The 19,039-nt window shown below is 42.2% G+C and overlaps 1 protein-coding gene across 1 annotated transcript in view; it reads left to right on the top strand.

Annotated features, from left to right (window-relative positions):
- Positions 1 to 1,939: 1,939 nt before the first annotated feature.
- Positions 1,940 to 19,039, top strand: part of PRSS12 (serine protease 12) — a 62,408-nt gene continuing 45,308 nt past the window's right edge. The window contains exons 1-2 of the mRNA XM_056855026.1: positions 1,940 to 2,282; positions 16,386 to 16,524. Of these exons, the coding sequence (XP_056711004.1) occupies positions 1,940 to 2,282; positions 16,386 to 16,524 (482 nt within the window). The remainder of the gene's footprint in view (positions 2,283 to 16,385; positions 16,525 to 19,039) is intronic.

The raw sequence follows: 19,039 nt of genomic DNA, 5'->3' as shown, positions 1-19,039 counted from the left end.
GACCTTTGACAACTATTTCCCCCCCACAACCTCAGTGACCCCTACTCCATGCCCAGATGGCCAAGATGCCCTCCTTCTCATGAACTGCCTAAGGTCATAGAATCAGCATTGTTGACAGATGGCCATCTAGCCTGTTCTTGAAAGTCTCCAGGGAAGGAGAGCTTACCACCTCCCCAGGAAGCCTGTTCCACCGAGGAACCGCTCTGTTAGAAAATTCTTCCTAATGTCTGGACGGAAACTCTTTTGATTTAATTTCAACCCACTGGTTCTGGTCTGACCTTCTGGAGCAACAGAAAACAACTCAGAACCATCCTCTATGTGACAGCCCTTCACGTACTTGAAGATGGTTATCATATCCCCTCTCAATCTTCTCCTCTGCAGGCTAAACATACCCAGCTCCTTCAACCTTTCTTCATAGGACTTGGTTTCCAGACCCCTCACCATCTTTGTTGCCCTCCTCTGGACACGTTCCAAGATCCAGCTTGGTGTAGTGGTTAAGAGTGGTGGTTTGTAGTAGTGGTGGACTCTGACCTGGAGAACCGGGTTTGATTCCCCACTCCTCCACATGTGCGGCGGACGCTAATTTGATGAGCTGGATGTGTTTCCCCACTCCTCCACAGGAAGCCAGCTGGGTGACCTTGGGTTAGTTACAGCTCTTAGCCCCACCTACCTCACAGGGTGTCTGTTGTGGGGAAGGGAAGGTGATTGTAAGCCGGTTTGCTCCTTCCTTAAGTGGTAGAGAAAGCCGGCATATAAAAACCAACTTCTTCTTCTTGCCTACATCCTTCTTAAACGGCGGTGCCCAAAACGGAACACAACACTTCCGGGGAGGTCTAGCCAGAGTGGAGTAAAGCCACACCATCACTTCGCGTGATCTGGAGGTTTCACCTTGGATCGGCCGCTCTCTGAATGCCCATCTCCCCCAGCCCAATTCTCAGAACTCAACCAAAAGCCCCGTGCAGAGTTCTGAGAATTCATTTTTTTAATATATTTTTTTATTTTTATAACATAAAACAAAACAAACAAATACAATACTAAGAAGAAAACACAAAAGAGTATCAATTATATGCTCCAATTGTTACATTCAGGATTACATAATAATAAAATTGAAAAATAGAAAAGACCCTTTTGACCCACCATAAAAAGTGACCCATCACCAGACTTCCGCAGAAGTGTCCAAACAGTTTTAAAAATTACAATACGAACAATAAAATAGAAACGTAACAAAACGTATTCCTAGAACTCGCTCACTAAAGTAGTAAAATCCATTTTTGCCCGTTTATCCCAAGACGTGACGGCCTTTGCCCAAGTTTTTTTTTTGAATTCTTCCCTATCTTTTCCATGTAGGACACTGGTTCCCAACCAGGGGTTCGCGAGAACTAAATTAAGGTCCGCAAAACAAAGTTCTGAACCCATAATAAATTAATATTTTCAATTAAAAGTTCTCTATTATAAATAAATAAATAAATAAATAAATATTCAAATATTATTCTAATTTTAATGTTTTACTAAGAGTTATGATTAAAGTGTATTTTCAAATTCTCTGAATTTTTATTTTGAACCTTGGGGTCCCTGCACCGAACAAAAAAGTCCTAGCGGTCCCTGGTCAAAAAAAGGTTGGGAACCACTGAAGTAGGAAGTCTGTTAATTTGGCCACCCTCCTAGACATCCCTAGTTCTGAGAATCCCGACGGGGGCAAGGGGCCTCCAGAGAGCGGCCGACCCAAGGCGAACCCCCCCCCCCCCACGTGCGTTGCGCGCCCCCTTCGCCTTTGGACTCTCGGACGCCCCCAGCCCCCGCGGGAGAGAAGGGCGCGGGGCGGGGCGGGGGGAGCCGCGCGGGAGGCGGCGGCCCCGCCCTCTCCTCGCCTCGCCTCTCCTCTCCCAGCCAGGGCTGGAGAGCCGAGGCGCGATGGAGCAAAGCGCGCCGGGCCGGCACCATGGCGCTCGCCCGCGTCCTGCTGGCTGCCGCGGCGGCGCTGTGGGGGACCTGCCCCGCCGACGCTTCCCAGCCGCCTCCTCTCCCCGTCCAGCACCGCCAGCCCGGCGGCGGCGGCGGCGGCGGCTGTCCCCGCGGCGGCCGCTTCGTGGACGTGACCGAGTCGGGCGCGGCGTGCCTGCCCTGGGCGGACGTGCCCGCCTTCGTGGAGCGGACGCCGCGGGGCGGCGGGCTGCGCGGCCAGCGCAACTTCTGCCGGAACCCCGACGGCCGCAGCCGGCCCTGGTGCTTCTACAGGAACGGCCGCGGCAGGGTCGACTGGGGCTACTGCGACTGCCGGCGGGGTGAGCGGCGGGGCGGCGCCGCCGGGGGGCGCTGCGGAGCTGCCCCCGGGGCCAGGGCGCGGCCGGGCGGGGCTGCCTGGCTGGCTGGCCTTCGGGGGGCGGGGGCCGCTTCCCTCCGCCCCTCCGAACAGATGGGGCAGGACCGCTTGAACGCTGCTGGCATCCGTTGCCTTTCTCGCCGGCGCTCCAGGCGGACTACAACCCTCCAGCTAGGGCGGTGGAAGGCAATGCGCGGAAAAAAGGCCCTTTACGCGCGGGAGGTTGTGCCTTGGATTTGCCACTCTCGAGATCGTGGGTTCTCAGCAAGGGGGGGATTTCCCCCCCCCGGGGGGATTTGAGGGTCCCGGGGGGGAATTGGGACCGCTGTTCAGCAAAGTGTGCTGTCCTGTCGATGGTGTACAATTTGGAACATTGTGGTTTGTTTTTTTAGTTTGATCCGCGGCATCCAATAAAGTTTGTTTTAATTTAATCGGCGACATTCAATAAAGTTTATGACTCTCTTGGGAAGGGGGGGATTGTATTCTGAACAATGGGGAAAGGGGTGATGGAGCAGAAAAAGGTTGAGAACCGCTGCTCTCCGTGCGCGTTTTCCCCCTCCCGATTCTCAGAACTCTGCCCGGGGGCTTGTTGAGCTTTGAGAGTTTGGATGGGGAAGATGCGCATCTAGAGAGCGGCAAATCTAAGGCCAAACCTCCCCTGCGTAAATGGCCAAATTTAGGGCGCTTTCACACATGCCGGATAACGAATGCACTTTCGATCCGCTTTGCAGCTGCATTTTACTGTGCGATAGGGCAAAATGCACTTGCAAATGATCGTGAAAGTGCATTGAACGTGGATTTGGAAGTGCATTATTTGGCATGTGTGAAAGTGCCCTTAAAGGTTGCACTAACGACACGGTGTAATAGAGACACACACACACACACCATCGAAAAAAGTAATCCTAAGCCCAAATACAGAAATAGGGATGTCACTGGTGCAGCCCATCTTGGACCACCAGTTAGAGACTGGTGACTTGCCCTCAGAAGGGTTGGCTTTGGAAGTTTTATTGGGTGATGAGGTTGGAATGGCCTTATTGGTTGCTAGATATATGTGTAGAGTGTGGGGCTTTGTTATTACAGATACTGGTGTGGTAGTTTAAGTGCACTGCGGGCACTTGGATGTTATACATTTCTGGTATGATTTATTTTACAATGTTTATCCTGCTTTTAAAGACCAAATATGGACTCGGAAAGTTGAAACTTACAGCCTACTGATTATGAGTGTGCGTGGAGGTTGGATGTGCCCGAGGTGGGGTAGATACCTCTACTGGCGTTTATGCATCGACATTTATATGTATTGTTCTTGGTGATGTGTTGAGGGTTGACTGTATGTCTGAACTGTATTGATTGACATGTGTCTTAGATTTGCTGGTTGGTAGGTGTATGCATAAAAGAGAGAGAAAAAACACTACGCATTTTCTTCTAATGGTGTATATGTTGGAGGTTCGCATTCTTTGCTTGAACATGTGAGCATTTTATGTGTCCTACTTGGTCTGTCACTGTTAGTCACTAGTAAGCACACATAGAATGGCTATCTATAACCTTTGCTTTATTCTAAATACTAGATTTCACAATTAGATGTCAGCATGGCTGATTCCGCCCTGTTCTGATTTCGGTGTGCAAACGCTAATTACAGTGTAATTTGATGTGGTACGGTTAAGTGGTGTATGGATAACACCTGTGTGTGTTTGAGCAGTGTTTACTGCATAATAGACAAGGGCAGGGAAGACCCCTGAAGTATGTAGAAAATTTATATAAATGACCCCATACTAGTCTCTAATATCCAGCTAGAAATGAAGGTTACACATTGCACATTGCCCTCATGCTGTCTTAGAATATTAGCAGTGGGTAGCAGCACACAGATTTGATCCTTCGACCATCAGGGCTGGAGTTAGGCTAAAATGAAGGAAGTAGCATCTGTGGATAAGTTGGGAGATGGGAATTAAAAAGAAGAAAAATCCTCCTCTTTTGCCTGCTCCTCTCCAAAACGTTTTAGAAAACTGCAAACATAAGGGATAGGAGGAAAATGTAACAAAAGTAAAGATTTACAAAAACCATACTTTGTGTGTTTTGATGATTAATTTACACTAGTATTTTCATTTTCAGAATGCTTGTAACCATAGTCTTTCATTTAGAAGATGTCATTTGCTAGAAAAGTATTCTACTAAAGAGAAAATCTGGTTGGATAATTGTGCCCAGTGAGTTTTTGTCATAAGCCAAATTCAGTGAGATGCCATTTTCGCTATGTTCTTCCCATATGGTTAGATGAGAAAGTGATGGTATGCATTATGTATCTTAGCAAAGAAATCACTCACAAATACAGCAAGGGATTTATTGTTAGTTATGGCTTTGTCACCAAGAAGGAGATAGCCTTCCCAACCCATCTCTTCTGTCTGTATCTATCATTTTACTGTATTATATAATAATATGTTTCCTTTGTCTGACAGATTCCAGTTTGTGTTCTCTTTTACACTTCTTAAAACTTTCCATAGTAATTTAAATATTTACCAAGCATACTGAAGATGAGGAAGTGGCAAAACCATTTTCTCTAGCGAGATAATGCTATCAGGGGTCTCCAACCTTTTTGAGTCTGTGAGCGTCTGGAATTTTGAGAAGGGGTGCTGCTGCAGGAGATAGAGTGCAATGTAATGCTTCCCTCCTTGCTTTACAAAAGAATTGCAGAAGGGGAATAAAAAGAAACAAAGGAAAGCCGGGGTGGGGGAAGAGAAAAGGAAATAAGAAAGAAAGCCTGAAAAGGCAATGGAACCACACACTAAGGAAATCCTGAATGCTTATTAGTCCTGATCCTCCAGTGGTTATGGCAGCTATAGCAGCTCTGGGAAACACTTTTATTGGAATGTAGGCAGCCAGTAACAAGCCCTGCCTTTCAATGACCCCACCTACTTTCTGGAAAGCTTGGTGGGTGCCAGGGCAAGTAGAGGTGGAAGTCATGGTGCCTGCGAGCTCCACTTTGGGGAACCATGTCTTACATGTTATTTTTCAATGTTAAACAGTTTTAGCTTGCAATCTATAGGAAGGATTAGGTTTAATGCTGCTGTGCATAAGCCAGTGTTGTGTAGTGGTTAGAATGTCAGATTAGGAACTGGGAGACACGTTTGAACTCCTCCTCTGCCATGGAAGCTTCCTGAATGATCATGGGCCAGTCACAAACAGCCTATCCTACCTCACAGGGTTGATGCGACGATAAAATAGAGGGGAGAATAATGATTTATGCTGCTTTGGTCCCCACTGGGGAGAAAGGCAGGTTATAAATAAACTCTAATTTGCTTTAGTTCAGTCCTTCTGGGGATGTGTTCTGCAAATCTGGCACAAAGTTAAAGAGACAGCATATAGTGAACATATGCATATTACACATGCATACACACCCCGCTGGTATAGCTTTGCCTCTGGTGTATTGAGCTGGAAAGTAGGCAACAGTTCCGAGAGACAGACGGCAGTCCAGGCATGACTGTGTGCTACAGCCAATTTTGTTTCCTTGTCTAGGAGAACCACTGTCATACCACTTGTGCTGTAGATGACCATCCATACTTCAGTTGAAACTTTACTTAAACTAAGCACTAGTTTATACAAGAGCCCCTGAATGAGGCTGTGCATGGTAATAAGCCTCTGTGTGACTGTATCAACTAACGTTTCTGACAGCTGCTGAAGACACCAGTAGAGACCCCTACTCCAACCCTCTCTCAGTGCCGTCTACTTGCTCCCTCTTCTTTCCTCTGGCACATTTCTGCTCATGGCCTTGGAGGAACAGAAATAAGGAAAGTTTAGCTCTTTCAGATTTTTTTTGGGTGGGTGTTGCTTCTAAAGAAAGGAAGGAATTGCCAGGGGGGAGAATAAATGAGCAAATGGTTAGCAGCTGAGAAAGGGCTCGAGTGGGGTCTGTACACGTGTCTTCAGCAGCTGTCAGAAGTGTTAGCTGCTGCTGTCACATAGAGGCTTCTTACTCTGTGGCATCTCATTCACAGGCTCCTGTATGAACAAGTGTTTAAAATGAGGACTTCGTCATTGGGTCCTTCAAGAGTAGACCAGTTGTATGTTTCATTAGTGTATCTGCATCCCATGGCGTCACGTTTATTTGTGGTAAGCAAAGTCATTCCTTGTAAGCATTTCCTTCCACAACAGAATTGAAATGCATCTCCAGATGTCTCTGCGATGATTCATTCTACTCATCTATCTCAGTATAAACATGAGGCATGTTCAGTGCTTCAGCAGTCATGCTCAAAATTGAAAACACTGATTTGCTTCTTGAGGAAGTCAGACTGCACCTTTGGGGTCTTCTGCATCGCTTATCTTTCCCAAGTTCAATCTTTTGGGAAACTGGACTCCCCCCTGCTTACCTGCAGCATCATGGTGCATTTATACAACTTTGGGGGTCTTCCCTGATCTTTCTCAAACTTGCTTTGCTCAAAGCATTTGGGAAAGATCGCAGTAAAGCCTGAAAGGCTGCTATGTGGGTGGAGAAATTGGATTTTCCTGCCCACTTGTCAACCATTTTCCCTGACCCAGTCCCCATGGCAGCCATTTCCTCCCCCCCCCACCCCACACACTGGGAGGCTTTTTATTTTTTCAAAAATTCAAAACTTGAATTATCATTATATTGATTCACCATTGTAATAGGTTTAACAGGTTCTCTGAATTCCCAGGTTTCATTAAAAAAGTAATCCACTTTGCAGAGATAGAAGGAAAAAAGGCATGTCTTTGCAAGGGAAGGTACTAGAGACTTACTTTCTTTTTATTGAAAGCTGGGGAATTCAGAGAGCCTGCTACACCTATCGTTACAATGGTATACCAATATAATCATATTCTAGTGCTGGTTTTAATAAATTTTGAAAGCCCTTGTGGCCCAGTGGAGCAGGGGTGGCTACTTTTGGGGACTGGGACAGGGAAACTGCAGGAAACCCTGACATGTGGAGGCCCCGTTGCTGCCGTGCTTTATCTGTAGCTGCACCAGCAACAGGTAAACCACAAGACACCTTTTATTTCAGCATATTCTACATGTTCAGTATAATTATACAAATTGTTGCTTATAATGGATGTTTTACCAGTACGTATAAAGAACAGCACTATTTTCTTCTACTAAGGAACGATGAATGTAAGCGCCGTAAAGTCACAGCCGACTTACGATGACCCCAACAAGGGGTTTTCAAGGCAAATGAAAAGCAGAGATGGTTTGCTATTACCATATTCTGCCGAGTCTTCCTTGGTGGTTTCCCATCCAAGTACTGACCTTGCTTATCTTCTGAGACCTGACAAGTTCAGGTTATACCATGCCACCTTCCCTCTCACTAAGGAACTAGAATGTTTTAAAATACCATTTTAAAAGACTTTCCCCCACCCCTTTACTGAATGCAGCCAAAAGGAGTTTAGCTTTAAAAGGGGGAAATGGAGCAGGTCCTTTCCTACCATTACCCCCGATAAAAGGTATCCCAAGCCAGTATCCCAACCCCAGTTATCTGCATTTGGAAAATAAAAATAAAGTATTTAAAACTATAACCAACTAATCATAAAGCACTGTTTTCACAGTTCCAACTATACTGCTTGAAACGACTTGTCCCTCTTATACCATTGAGTGCATAACAATAGAATGTGAATATTTTTCTCGTGAGATCATCTAGGAATAGAAATGCTATGTAGACTTTTTATCTTCTGCAAAATGGACGTATGGATTTAATATTCCTCAAGCTGGAAGTTACTAGATAAACAATAGATAAGCCTTTCCAGTGTGTGAACTAATTTATTTTATTTTTAACCATTTTAATACATATCCTATACTTTAAAAAAATCCATCCTGGTAGTTACATCATCATGATAAAATCAAAAGTAGACTCATTAAAATGAAATATGGTAATAAAACAGTGAAAGCATTGATCTTTATCAAAGTCAGACACAGACGTTTCAGACAGGTAGCTGTGTTGGTCTGCAGTGGAAGAGCTAGATTCGAGTAGCCACTTAGAGACCAACAAGATTTCCAGGCTATAAGCTTTTGAGGGGCAAAGCTTTGTTAAAGTGTGTCTGACAAAGGGAGCTCTAACTCTTAAAAGCTTATGCCCTGAAACTCTTGTTTGCCTCTAAGGTGCTACTGAACTCAAATCTAGACCCAAATGTCTAAGTCATGAGAGCTGAGAATTAATTTTAAAATCCTGGCAGAAGAAGAACATGTTCACGAACCATCTAAAAACCCAGTAAAATAGAAACTACTCCTAAAGGTAAAGGTAGTCCCCTCTGCAAACACCGGGTCATTATTGACTCATTGGTTGATATCACATCCCAAAGTTTACTAGGCAGACTGTGTTTATGGGGTGGTTTGCCAGTGCCTTCCCCAGTCGTCTATACTTTACCCCCAGCAAGCTGGGTACTCATTTTACCGACCTCGGAAGGATGGAAGGCTGAACCAACCTTGAGACGGCTACCTGAAACCGACTTTCGTCGGGATCAAGCTCAGATCGTGAGCATAGCTTTGACTGCAGTACTGCAGCTTACCACTCTGCGCCATGGGTCTCTTAGAAACTGTTCCTGCTCTGGTTCCATTTCAGAAATGTTAGAAAAATGTTTTAAAATGATATATGGTGAAGTAAAATTAAATATGGAAGTAATTGTATTTATGTACTTATGTCAGTTTCTTGGAAGTCGTTAGTATCTTGCAACATGAACCCCTCTAATTATTTCCACCCGACCAACACACAGGACAAATTCCACAACCCGTCTAATGTCTGTTATTTACAAGTAACCCATTGATCAGTAAAGGGATGAGCTATAACACTATTGAGGACCCTTTGCAGATAAGGGCATAGCTGTACGTGCAGGAGCTTTAAATGTGTAGTAACTCAGATTTTCATGGAATAGAGTGATGGACACCCATATAATAACATGAAATGACCTCTTCTGCTGAAATCGAGAGAGTTTCTTTTTGTCCTTTCTGTCACCCACCCATCCATCCTTATCCACTGCCTGTGGCAAGTGTTAACAGAATAAATCTCATCAGCGCTACTCTGAATTCCCCTTCCAGCTTGCACTGGAAAGTGTAACATAACCTTCTGTAAAGGGTAACAGGAGATATCAAATGCTTCTGACTTGGGGCAGATCCAGTGGGGCTCTAATTGCCAGGATGAATATAAGCAGAATGAACTGGCTCTTGGTGACATCACGTTACAGCCTCTGGGTGCAGTCCAGAGCGCAAGGCACATGTAAGCCCAGCTGAAATTCCGGTGTCTTAAATAATTGCTTTCCAAACCAATGTTTTTTTAAAGTTAGCTTGGTAACAATCAGTCCCAATGAAGAATGTTTAGGGTCATGCTGCTAGATACTTCATTGAGTGCTTGGGTTGGTCCCATTGAAATCCTGCTGTTTTCAATGAGACTTAAATGTGATTAGCTTTCCTTTCTTTGCATCCATAACATATATTTTTCCTACCTCTCGCAGTAGGCAGTAGAAAGTAGTCCTTTCTGTCATGACATAAGACATAGGTTTACAAAATATCACCTGTAGTCGAATATTAGAAAGTTTTGGGTTCCTTACAGAATTGCAGCGATCTCTGTATAATTCAGTAGTTAGAAGCGGAGTATATCTAAGCATTATGTCTCAGCATAACTGTCTTGAAATAAACCCTGTATTATGCTTGCATAAACAAGACAATGAGTTGTGATCAAGGATTTTATTTATGGTATTTAGAAACTTTTACCCCACTGGGGACCCAAAGTGGCTTACAAAACACAGTTTAAATGAACAAAAAACCCAAAGAGGATGCGGAATTTATTCTTTAAGGAAGAGATGTTTTGTATTGAAGGATCGTCATGCTGAGTCCAGATTGAGGGTCTCCAGAGAACCCCTCTTGGCAGCACAAATCAATCAGTTGCTGCGCAGTAAGCCCAAAATGAGGCGCCATAGGCAAAGAGTGAAGGAGGAAGGAATAAAATGGCAAATGTCTCTCCCGTCACTGATTTTTCGGGTGGCAGTTTCCAGGCAAGCTGGTTCAAGTTGATGATGAACTGATAACACTTAGGAAACTCTACAAGCATACCTTGGAGATATTGTGGGTTCAGTTCCTGACCACTGCAATAAAGCCAGTATTGCAATAAAATGAGTCACACTATTTTTTTTTGTTTCCCGGTGCATATAAAAGTTATGTTTACACTATACTGTAGTCTATTAAGCATGCAATAGCATTATGTCTAAAAAATCAATGTACTGTAGTAATAATGAAAAGGTTTGAAATATTTCAAGAATTACCAAAACATGACACAGAGACACGAAATGAGCCCATGCTGTTGGAAGAATGGTGCCGATATACTCGCCCGAAAACGAAATATCTGCAGGGAACAATAAAGTGAAGCGCAGTAAAACGAGGTATGCCTGTATTTCTTAGCAAGTAGGAGAGCAGGTTGTGAGCCAAAGTGTCTCTTGCCCTTTGGTCTGTGTCCTTACGGAAAGTGAAGCTTTAAAGATACCTGCAAAGGGGGCAGGGTGGATGCTTATCACAAGTCTCAACAGTTGGTTAGGGTGTTACAGTATCCGCTTTTCCAGGAAAGAGCCTGGTTCAAAGTTTGCCTCTGCCAGAGGGTTGGCAACCTCCAGGTACTAGCTGGAGATCTCCTGCTATTACAACTGATCCTCAGCCGATAGAGATCAGTTCCCTTGAAGAAAATGGCCACTTTGGCAATTGGTCTCTATAACATTGAAGTCCCTCCCCAAACCCTGCCCTGTTCAGGCTCTGCCCCAGAAACCTCCTGCTGGTAGCGAAGAGGGACCTGGCAACCCTACAGATTACTGAATGGCACTTTATGTGGGGCTGCCTTTGAAAACTGTTCAGACACTTCTATTGGTCCATAATGTGGTATCCACATTATTGTCAGGGGCTAGATACTTGAATGAAGTTTTTCTATTCCTTGGCTCAGTTGTCAACCAAAAGGGAGACTGCAATCAAGAAATCGGAGGGAGATTAAGACTGGGAAGGGCAGCCATGAAGGAACTAGAAAAGATCCTGTTGACCAAGAGCAAGATAATTCATACCATAGTATTTCCCATTACTATGTATGCATGTGAAGGTTGGACAATGAAGAAAGCTGACAGGAGAAAAGTTGATTCTTTTGAAATGTGGTGTTGGAGAAGAGTTTTATGGATGCCATGGACTGCCAAAAAGACAAGTAGATCAGATCATGCCCAAACTCTCCCTAGAAGCTAAAATTACTAAACTGGGGCTATTGTACTTTGGTCACATTATGAGAAGACAAGAGTCACTGGAAAAGGCAATAATTCTAGGGAAAGTTGAAGGCAGCAGGAAAAGAGGAAGACCCAGCATAAGATGGATTGACTCAAGGAAGCCATGGCCCTCAGTTTGCAGGATGTGAGCAAGGCTGTTAACAATAGGGCCTCTTGGAGGTCATGAATTCATAGGGTCGCCATAAAGTCAGAAGCAGCTTGAGAACCCTTAACACACAACACACAGAGATACTTGAATAGTGTCACCCATGTGCCGAAAGATCTGCATGGGCTGCCTGGTTTTCCCCGAGCACAATTCAGAGTGCTGATAAGGCCCAAAGTGACTTTTAGCTATTTTATGTTCTATTTATTTTATACTGCTCAGTGTGTGTTTTAAGCCAGGGCACAAAATAGCATGTTTTTATTGCCTTCAGCTTCTTTTTAACGGCTGTGTTTTAATGGTTTTGTTTTGGCTCTAAGCCACCTCAAGCAGATCTCTGAAGAGGTAGCATATAAATTTCCTAAATAAATAATTGATTATAATATCCTCTGGTATCTTGGGTATCCCTTTTTCCTTTTGCTGCCCCAAGCAAAAATTGTTCCTGGTTTCTGGCCAATATTTGGCCCAATTTTTTGGAGCCCTGTTCAAGTCATCTTTATTTTTTGACCTTCACCAAAGAAATAGTCACAGCAATATACCTTGTTAAAGTTCAGACAATAATGATCATATCTGAGAAACATAGTTTTGATTCTCCTAGTGGGTGTTCCTTCATGCCTCTTCTAAATTATGTTTTTATAGCAATCCACAGATGTTCTACATTATCCAGCCAGTACCTTCATTGTTGAGTCTGCGTTTATTGTTGCTGTTACCCACTAATGACTTCATTGGCATGCTTGGCATGCTCTCCTGAAGATGAGTCTTAAAGAGTGTTGTGACTCTGCATAATGTCTTGATTTTCGAATGAGATCATAAATTTGCAGAAAGACACATATTATATTACAGAAACTAAACGCTGCAACAGAAAGAGGTGTCCTTTATCTGTCATGTCTCTCTGTTTACAAATATGTCTGTTGCTGTTTTGCTCTATGTTCCACAGGGGCAACTGGAAATAATTTCATCTTAACTGAACCAGCTTGACGTAAAACAAACTAGGCTATGTTCATATTCCATGATAAACCTGTTTTGTTTAAAATATGGTTTGTACAAAAAAATTCTGATTACTCTACCAGTTGTAAGTAATCCTAGTTTTAGCATAAATCCCATTTTTGTCTGCTTTACCGGTGCTTTCCTGCCAGGAAAATATCCTCCCTTTACTAGGATCTCAGCAGCCAGGTTGCAGTATTTCAGCAGAAAAGTTTTAAAGGAAGCCTCTGGCAAGAAGTTGCTAAATTGGAATTCATAAACAGATTAGATTCTGTCAGAATTGGAATCAGAAGGGATCTGGGATTGTTAGCTTGTCGTTGTTCCTCCTTACAGGTATATGCACACAATTCAGATTCATCAAACTTTGCCAATTTTTCAGCTGTCGGAAGTACTTTATGCATTTTTACTCTTTTGATAGGATTTTGTTTTAATTATAGTAAAATATCAAACACCTTGTCCTGGGAAACTGACAGCCCATTCCTGACCTTTTGGCGGCCGGGGATTGCATAGCCAGGTGCTACCTCCAAAGCTGTTTCCCAGCCGCCGAAAGGCTTTAAAAAACCTTTTGCCGGCTTTTAAAATTTTAAGCGGGGCATTTTGCCCCGTTGAGAATAGCGATGCTGCGCCTGCCAGGCTGAAAGGGGACAGGAAGCTGCCTACTGGCAGCTCTGCCCCCCCCCCCCGGCACGCCCTGGGAACGCTGCCGTGGCAGCACTGGGAGACCGGCATCTGGGCCTCCCCATCAGTGTTGGGGCCACTCTGCATGGTGTAAGTAGCCCGGGCGCCAGCGCAGGGCCCCCCAATGCCGGCGCAGCCCCCTTTTGGCCTCCTAAGGACTTTTGTCTTTGGAGGTCAGGAATGGGGTCTTTTTGAAATAATTCCTCCCTTTTCCCATTGCTGCTTGTAGTGTAAAAATATCTCTGCCTACTGGATGTCTACTTCGTGTATCTGATGAAGTGGGCTATGTTTTGTACAGACTTTTTGTTATTTTATATGCAACATGTAGCCTTTATAAAAATGACATGAAAAGAATGACCTCTTCGATAAAATGAAACAGGCTGCTTCCAGTATGACTAGAGATGTAAAATTTTTGGAAACCCTGAAGCCATTATTAAAAGTTTTTTTTTTTTAATGCTTAGGAAGATTGAAATATATGGAATATATAAGCACCTGTTTGTCCTACCGTTGGGCCAGACTGTGTTGGGGTTACCATGAGCATATCTGAATATTAACTTTAAATTTATAATATTGAAAACGATTCAATAGTATTTAATCATTTCATACACATAGCATATTCTGACCAAAATAGTTGTGTTAAATATATGTTTTATCTATTTACAGAGTACACAGGAATTATCATCATCTGACATAATAATATTAATACTGCACATTCTGAGTGATTAAAACCTTGTCTTAAAAAAACATTTCACTCATTACAAAAGTGAGCATATTTAACAGGGTTTATTTCAGTGCTCTCCCTGCAAAATCTTCTGAAAGAACTGGGGAAAATGCATTTTTCCTGACCCCCCTCCCCCCGGGACCTTTGCCGTAGATATAACCAAAAACTACCTGCATACAGTGCCCTTCTTTATAAAATACGATGAGCAAACTTTACGTGCACAAAGTAGTATTTGTAATTTATTGTCCTGACAGGCTTCACATGCACTGCATACCTATTTTTTATGAGGGAATACTTTCATTGTAGTAACTTTGTCACGCTTAGTGTTGTGTCAATAATTAGACATTTCCATTATGTTTGTAATCTATTTATTGTATAATAGAGTAGCATAATACACTCTTTTTGTTGTTGTTGGCGTACAAAACTGCAGAAATGTTTTATATTGCTGTAGAAAATATCACATAAAGCCAGGCTTCTTATTTATGTGTAGAATAGTCTCACTTTATATATTTGTCGTGCCTTTGTCACTATCGAAGGGTGGGGAGATATTTACTTAATTCATTTTTTGACACAAGGAAGTACAGACCATATATTCATATGAACTTTGCGCAGGGCTGTTTGGTTATGGTCAAGTATGTACAAATGCATTCTCTGGCATGAAATAGACTTCTGGCATCTGTGTCATGTGTAATATGTGGGTCACTGCAAAAGCTATGTAATGCATGTGATTGTTTTCTAATGCCTTTAAACCAGATATAATTAGAGAAGGTAAAAATATAAAATTAATGTAGGGGTATATTTTGTGGTCCTTTCCTTTCTTTTTTACCTTTTAAAAGGAATTATCCAGAGCTTATTTCTGTGCCAGTAGACTGTTAACCATGTCCTGCCTGAGTTGTTAAAAATATTTTTTCATTACATTGTCGTAGGCAATGTGATTTTCACTACTGTGTATAGCTCGTACTGCCTGTTGTTGTGAGTAGGATCCTACTACATAATGTTTGCATTTAATGTGTCGTGTTAATACTTCGGCTTGGCTTCAGTTCTGTTTTCAGATTTTTGGTTGTTTCCAGATTTCTGCAATACAGATCCTATTTGATGTCTCATCCATTTGATTGTATTGACTTGCTTTGTATAATCTGCCTTGAGTCCCAGTGAGAAAGGCAGACTATAAATAACATAAATAAAATTTTTAAAATAAACCATCTGTTTCAGAGACTTACTAGGCAGGAATTGGAGAAGAGAGCAACTAACAAGGGATGTGAAAGTGCTCATACCTTTTCAGGCCAACTCCTCCATCAGGTTCTACCCATGAAATGAGTAGAGTAAGCTAGAATTTACACCTTAACTTTTACAGTAGCTGCCACGTTACTATGGGATTTCCTCTCTTGATCTGTTTGTAGGAAATGCTATGAAACATTTTTATTCAAACAGGCATTTATTGATTATGCTCATTAAGTATTGTTTTACCCTGATTTTGTTTTCAATGAGAATGCTGTTTTATGTGTAGGAATGATTATATGGAATGCTTTGAGGTTTATAGGAAGAAATGGGGCAAATATTTTAGAGACGTGTTAATTTCACTTTTTGTTCTGTAATGGTAATATTAGACTCTGGTAGATAGACAAATGGATCCTCTCAGAGGTCCAGAGAGGCCCAGCCCTTGCAGGCCTGCCTGGTTGGCCCTGTGTATAAACTGCATTTGGACATCACCCCTGTAGTACCCTTCCCAGGCAGTATTCCTTGCAATAAGCCCTTTTTGAAGGGGACACATGAACATATACTCATGTACTCACTCTGTGGCTCTGGGGGAGCCACATTTGCAATTGCCATTATGTCTCAGTGGTAGAGCATCTGCTAGGCAAGTAGGTGATGGGAAAGACCCCTGCCTGAGACCCTGGAGAGCCGCTGCCGGTCTGCGTAGACAATACTGACTTTGATGGACCGAGGGTCTGATTCAGTATAGGGCAGCTTCATGTGTTCATATTAATATGTTCCTTTGAATTTCTACTATGTCTCTTGCAAGATCAACTGATGTTCGAGAAAAAAAATGTGGATCTGCCTTAAAACTACGATTTGTACTAGCCAGATCTAACACCAAGCAGCTAAACCTCATACCAGTGAATAGTCATTTTAGCCAACTGTACCAAAGAACATCAATGGGGGAAAAACATCTTAATATGCTTTGGGACAAGGATATGGCTTTTGTACTAAAGCAGTTTGGAGGATATACTTTTTTTAAAAAAAGGTCGCTCTTAGATGCTGCCAATACCTATTTGTGACAAGGATTCGACTTTTTTTGTTTGAAACAGGGTCAGTGAGACTTCGAGGTGGCAAAAATGAGTTTGAAGGCACAGTTGAAGTTTATCTGAATGGAATATGGGGGACAATTTGCAGCAGTCATTGGGATGATAATGATGCACTGGTGATATGCAAACAACTGGAACTTGGGTAAGTCAAACTGCTTATAACTGTGACTTCTGCATAAAACCCAGTGCCTTTATAAAGTTTTCAAAAAAATAAGCACTAGAAATATTTACTTCTGAAAATAAGCCTTTTTGAATGTAAACAGCAATTTTTAAACTATAAAATGTGATTCTAGTTTGTTTTTATTAATTTAAAACATTTTTAGCCCTCTGTATCTTTTCAGATTCAAGGAAGCTTACTTTTCTCTACAAAGTCAAAATAAAAATGTATTACAACTCACTTTTTTATCGTTTTAATTCTTCTTTCTATGGATTAAAATGATGTTCAAAATCTGATAATACAAAACATATATTTAGTTATGAAAATTTGGTATTTGATACAGACATTTCTGTCTTGTCTCTTGATTGATGTGTGTTGTGACCTTAGCAATGGAATCCAGAGTTAGGTTATCACTGGAGGTTACTTGGGCAACTGCTCAGGGTCCCCAACCTCCCACATTTCCCTTCTCATTTATATATATGTATATATATATATATATATTATATATATATATATATATATATATATACACACACCTTTCTAGATCTTATGGTTCAGATCCACTAGTGGGTGATCACTGGGTTAGCATAAGCTGGCAGCCATTTCTAATCAGGTGCCAGTGAGATCATCCTTGCTCGGCTGGTACAGCCAGCCGCCTTAAGGAGGCCTAAGACCAGTGATTGAAGACACCAGAAGTGTCAGATAAGAATGTTAAGTTTCCTTTCTCCAGTAGAGATCATATAGCCACCTAAGTGAACGTCTTAAGACCACGCTCATAGGACATGCAAATGGTTGTGTTCACACACAAACACACACACACACAAATCTAATGTGTATTGGCTCTGATTGTTATACTCAATGCTGATTACTGCCCTTCATGCTAAAGTCTATAAAACACGATGTCTTTCTTTGTTCTTGGTGGAGTGCTCTGACGCTTTTTAAGGGCATTTCCACACGCGCTATTTCTTTTATTGGCCAATAAAAGAACTGTTTGATCCTGATAACCTCTCCTGAATTACTTTATTGGGCAATTGAGGTAATTGAGGCATATCAAAGGTCGGGGGTCTGATTTCTGGTAAAAGTTTGGGAAAGTTTAAAAATCCAAATCCAATTTTCCAATGTGCTTGCATTCAGATCATATCACAGCAAACTGGAGTTGATTTAAGGCTTCCCAAACCCAGAAGCTCATAAAGGGTGAAGGGAAGGGAAAATTGTAGTGATTATTCCTGACATACATTCTGTCTCGCTCTTTTTTTCCCTTTCTAAATCACTATGGTGACTTTTGTTTTTTGGAGCAAATGGGGTTCGGGAACATGCTTATCAAACTTGTCCATTATTACCCCAAATGGCAGGGAATTCTGTATAAGTGTTAGGCAGATTTCCCTCCTTATTATCTGTATTGTAATTCCTGACAGGCTGAAATATGAAAGTTTTAATTAATGTAACTTGACAAGCTGGCATCAGTGTAATGAAATATCAGACTTAGTAAGTTGCTATGGTTATACCGCAGAGATGTGATTAATGAACCAATTATGACTTTTGAAGATATGTCCTAGGAAATAAAGGTCACCTGGATGGAGGCAATTAAATTAAGATGGGCTAACTCTTTCTACGTAGACCCCCCCTCTTTCTATGTCATTGACCCCCCCCCCCTCACTGCAGCTTTTATTGTAAAAGAAGGATTTGGGGAGAGGCAAATGCTTGTACATAGTTCTCATTACAGATAACTGTGTTAAGTCTAAAGCTGAGTCTAGAAGATTTGATAAATTTAAGTAGCCAAATGCATGCCACAGTACCCCATCTAGATTCCGTACAGGACCGAGACTTACACTTTAATAGGTGTTTAAAGGGTTTTCCCACTTTGGCAGCACTATCATAGGAAAAACCATGCTGTCTAGTGTCCCCATATTCTTCTGTTAATAGCATAGGCATCCCATCTCTTCTAAATGTGACAACCCTGCCATATCCCACAAAGAGTGGTTTCACTGCTTTATTTTTTCATGCCCCAGATTTTTTTTTTTGTTAAGCCTCAGGGGGTTCATTTAGAATATTTGCACTGTGACGTTAACTAGAGATTATTCCATTCTTAAAGGGTGGTCAGTTTGAACTGGCAGTAAGCCTTTTCTATAATGTCTAATATTAATCTGCACATGCTAGATCAATTTATACAAATATGTGGATTAGGTGAGATCAAAGTTCTGCCCATCTGGAGGCTGCAGTTTTGCCTAATCTTTCAGCCGTGTGTTTTGTGCAATTCCCTTATCTAGTTTTCATATAAAATATTTTTATTTGCTGCTTTCTCAAGGTGTGACTAATATAGGTTGTCACCGAGTTCCTGTTAGTTCAAGACTTGGCTGTTAAGATTATTTCAGAATGAGCAACTAATCTTTTCACATAACGGTAGCGCTAGTTATAATATCCATAGTTATCCCTGCTGTCATTTCTTAAATGTGACACTATGGGGCATTGAGGGAAGAGATACTATTTATGTTCATCAGTG

This window comes from Euleptes europaea, chromosome 9 (genome assembly GCF_029931775.1).
Source record: "Euleptes europaea isolate rEulEur1 chromosome 9, rEulEur1.hap1, whole genome shotgun sequence".
NCBI classification, from domain to species: domain Eukaryota; kingdom Metazoa; phylum Chordata; class Lepidosauria; order Squamata; family Sphaerodactylidae; genus Euleptes; species Euleptes europaea.
This window is presented reverse-complemented; position numbering and strand designations above follow the sequence as displayed.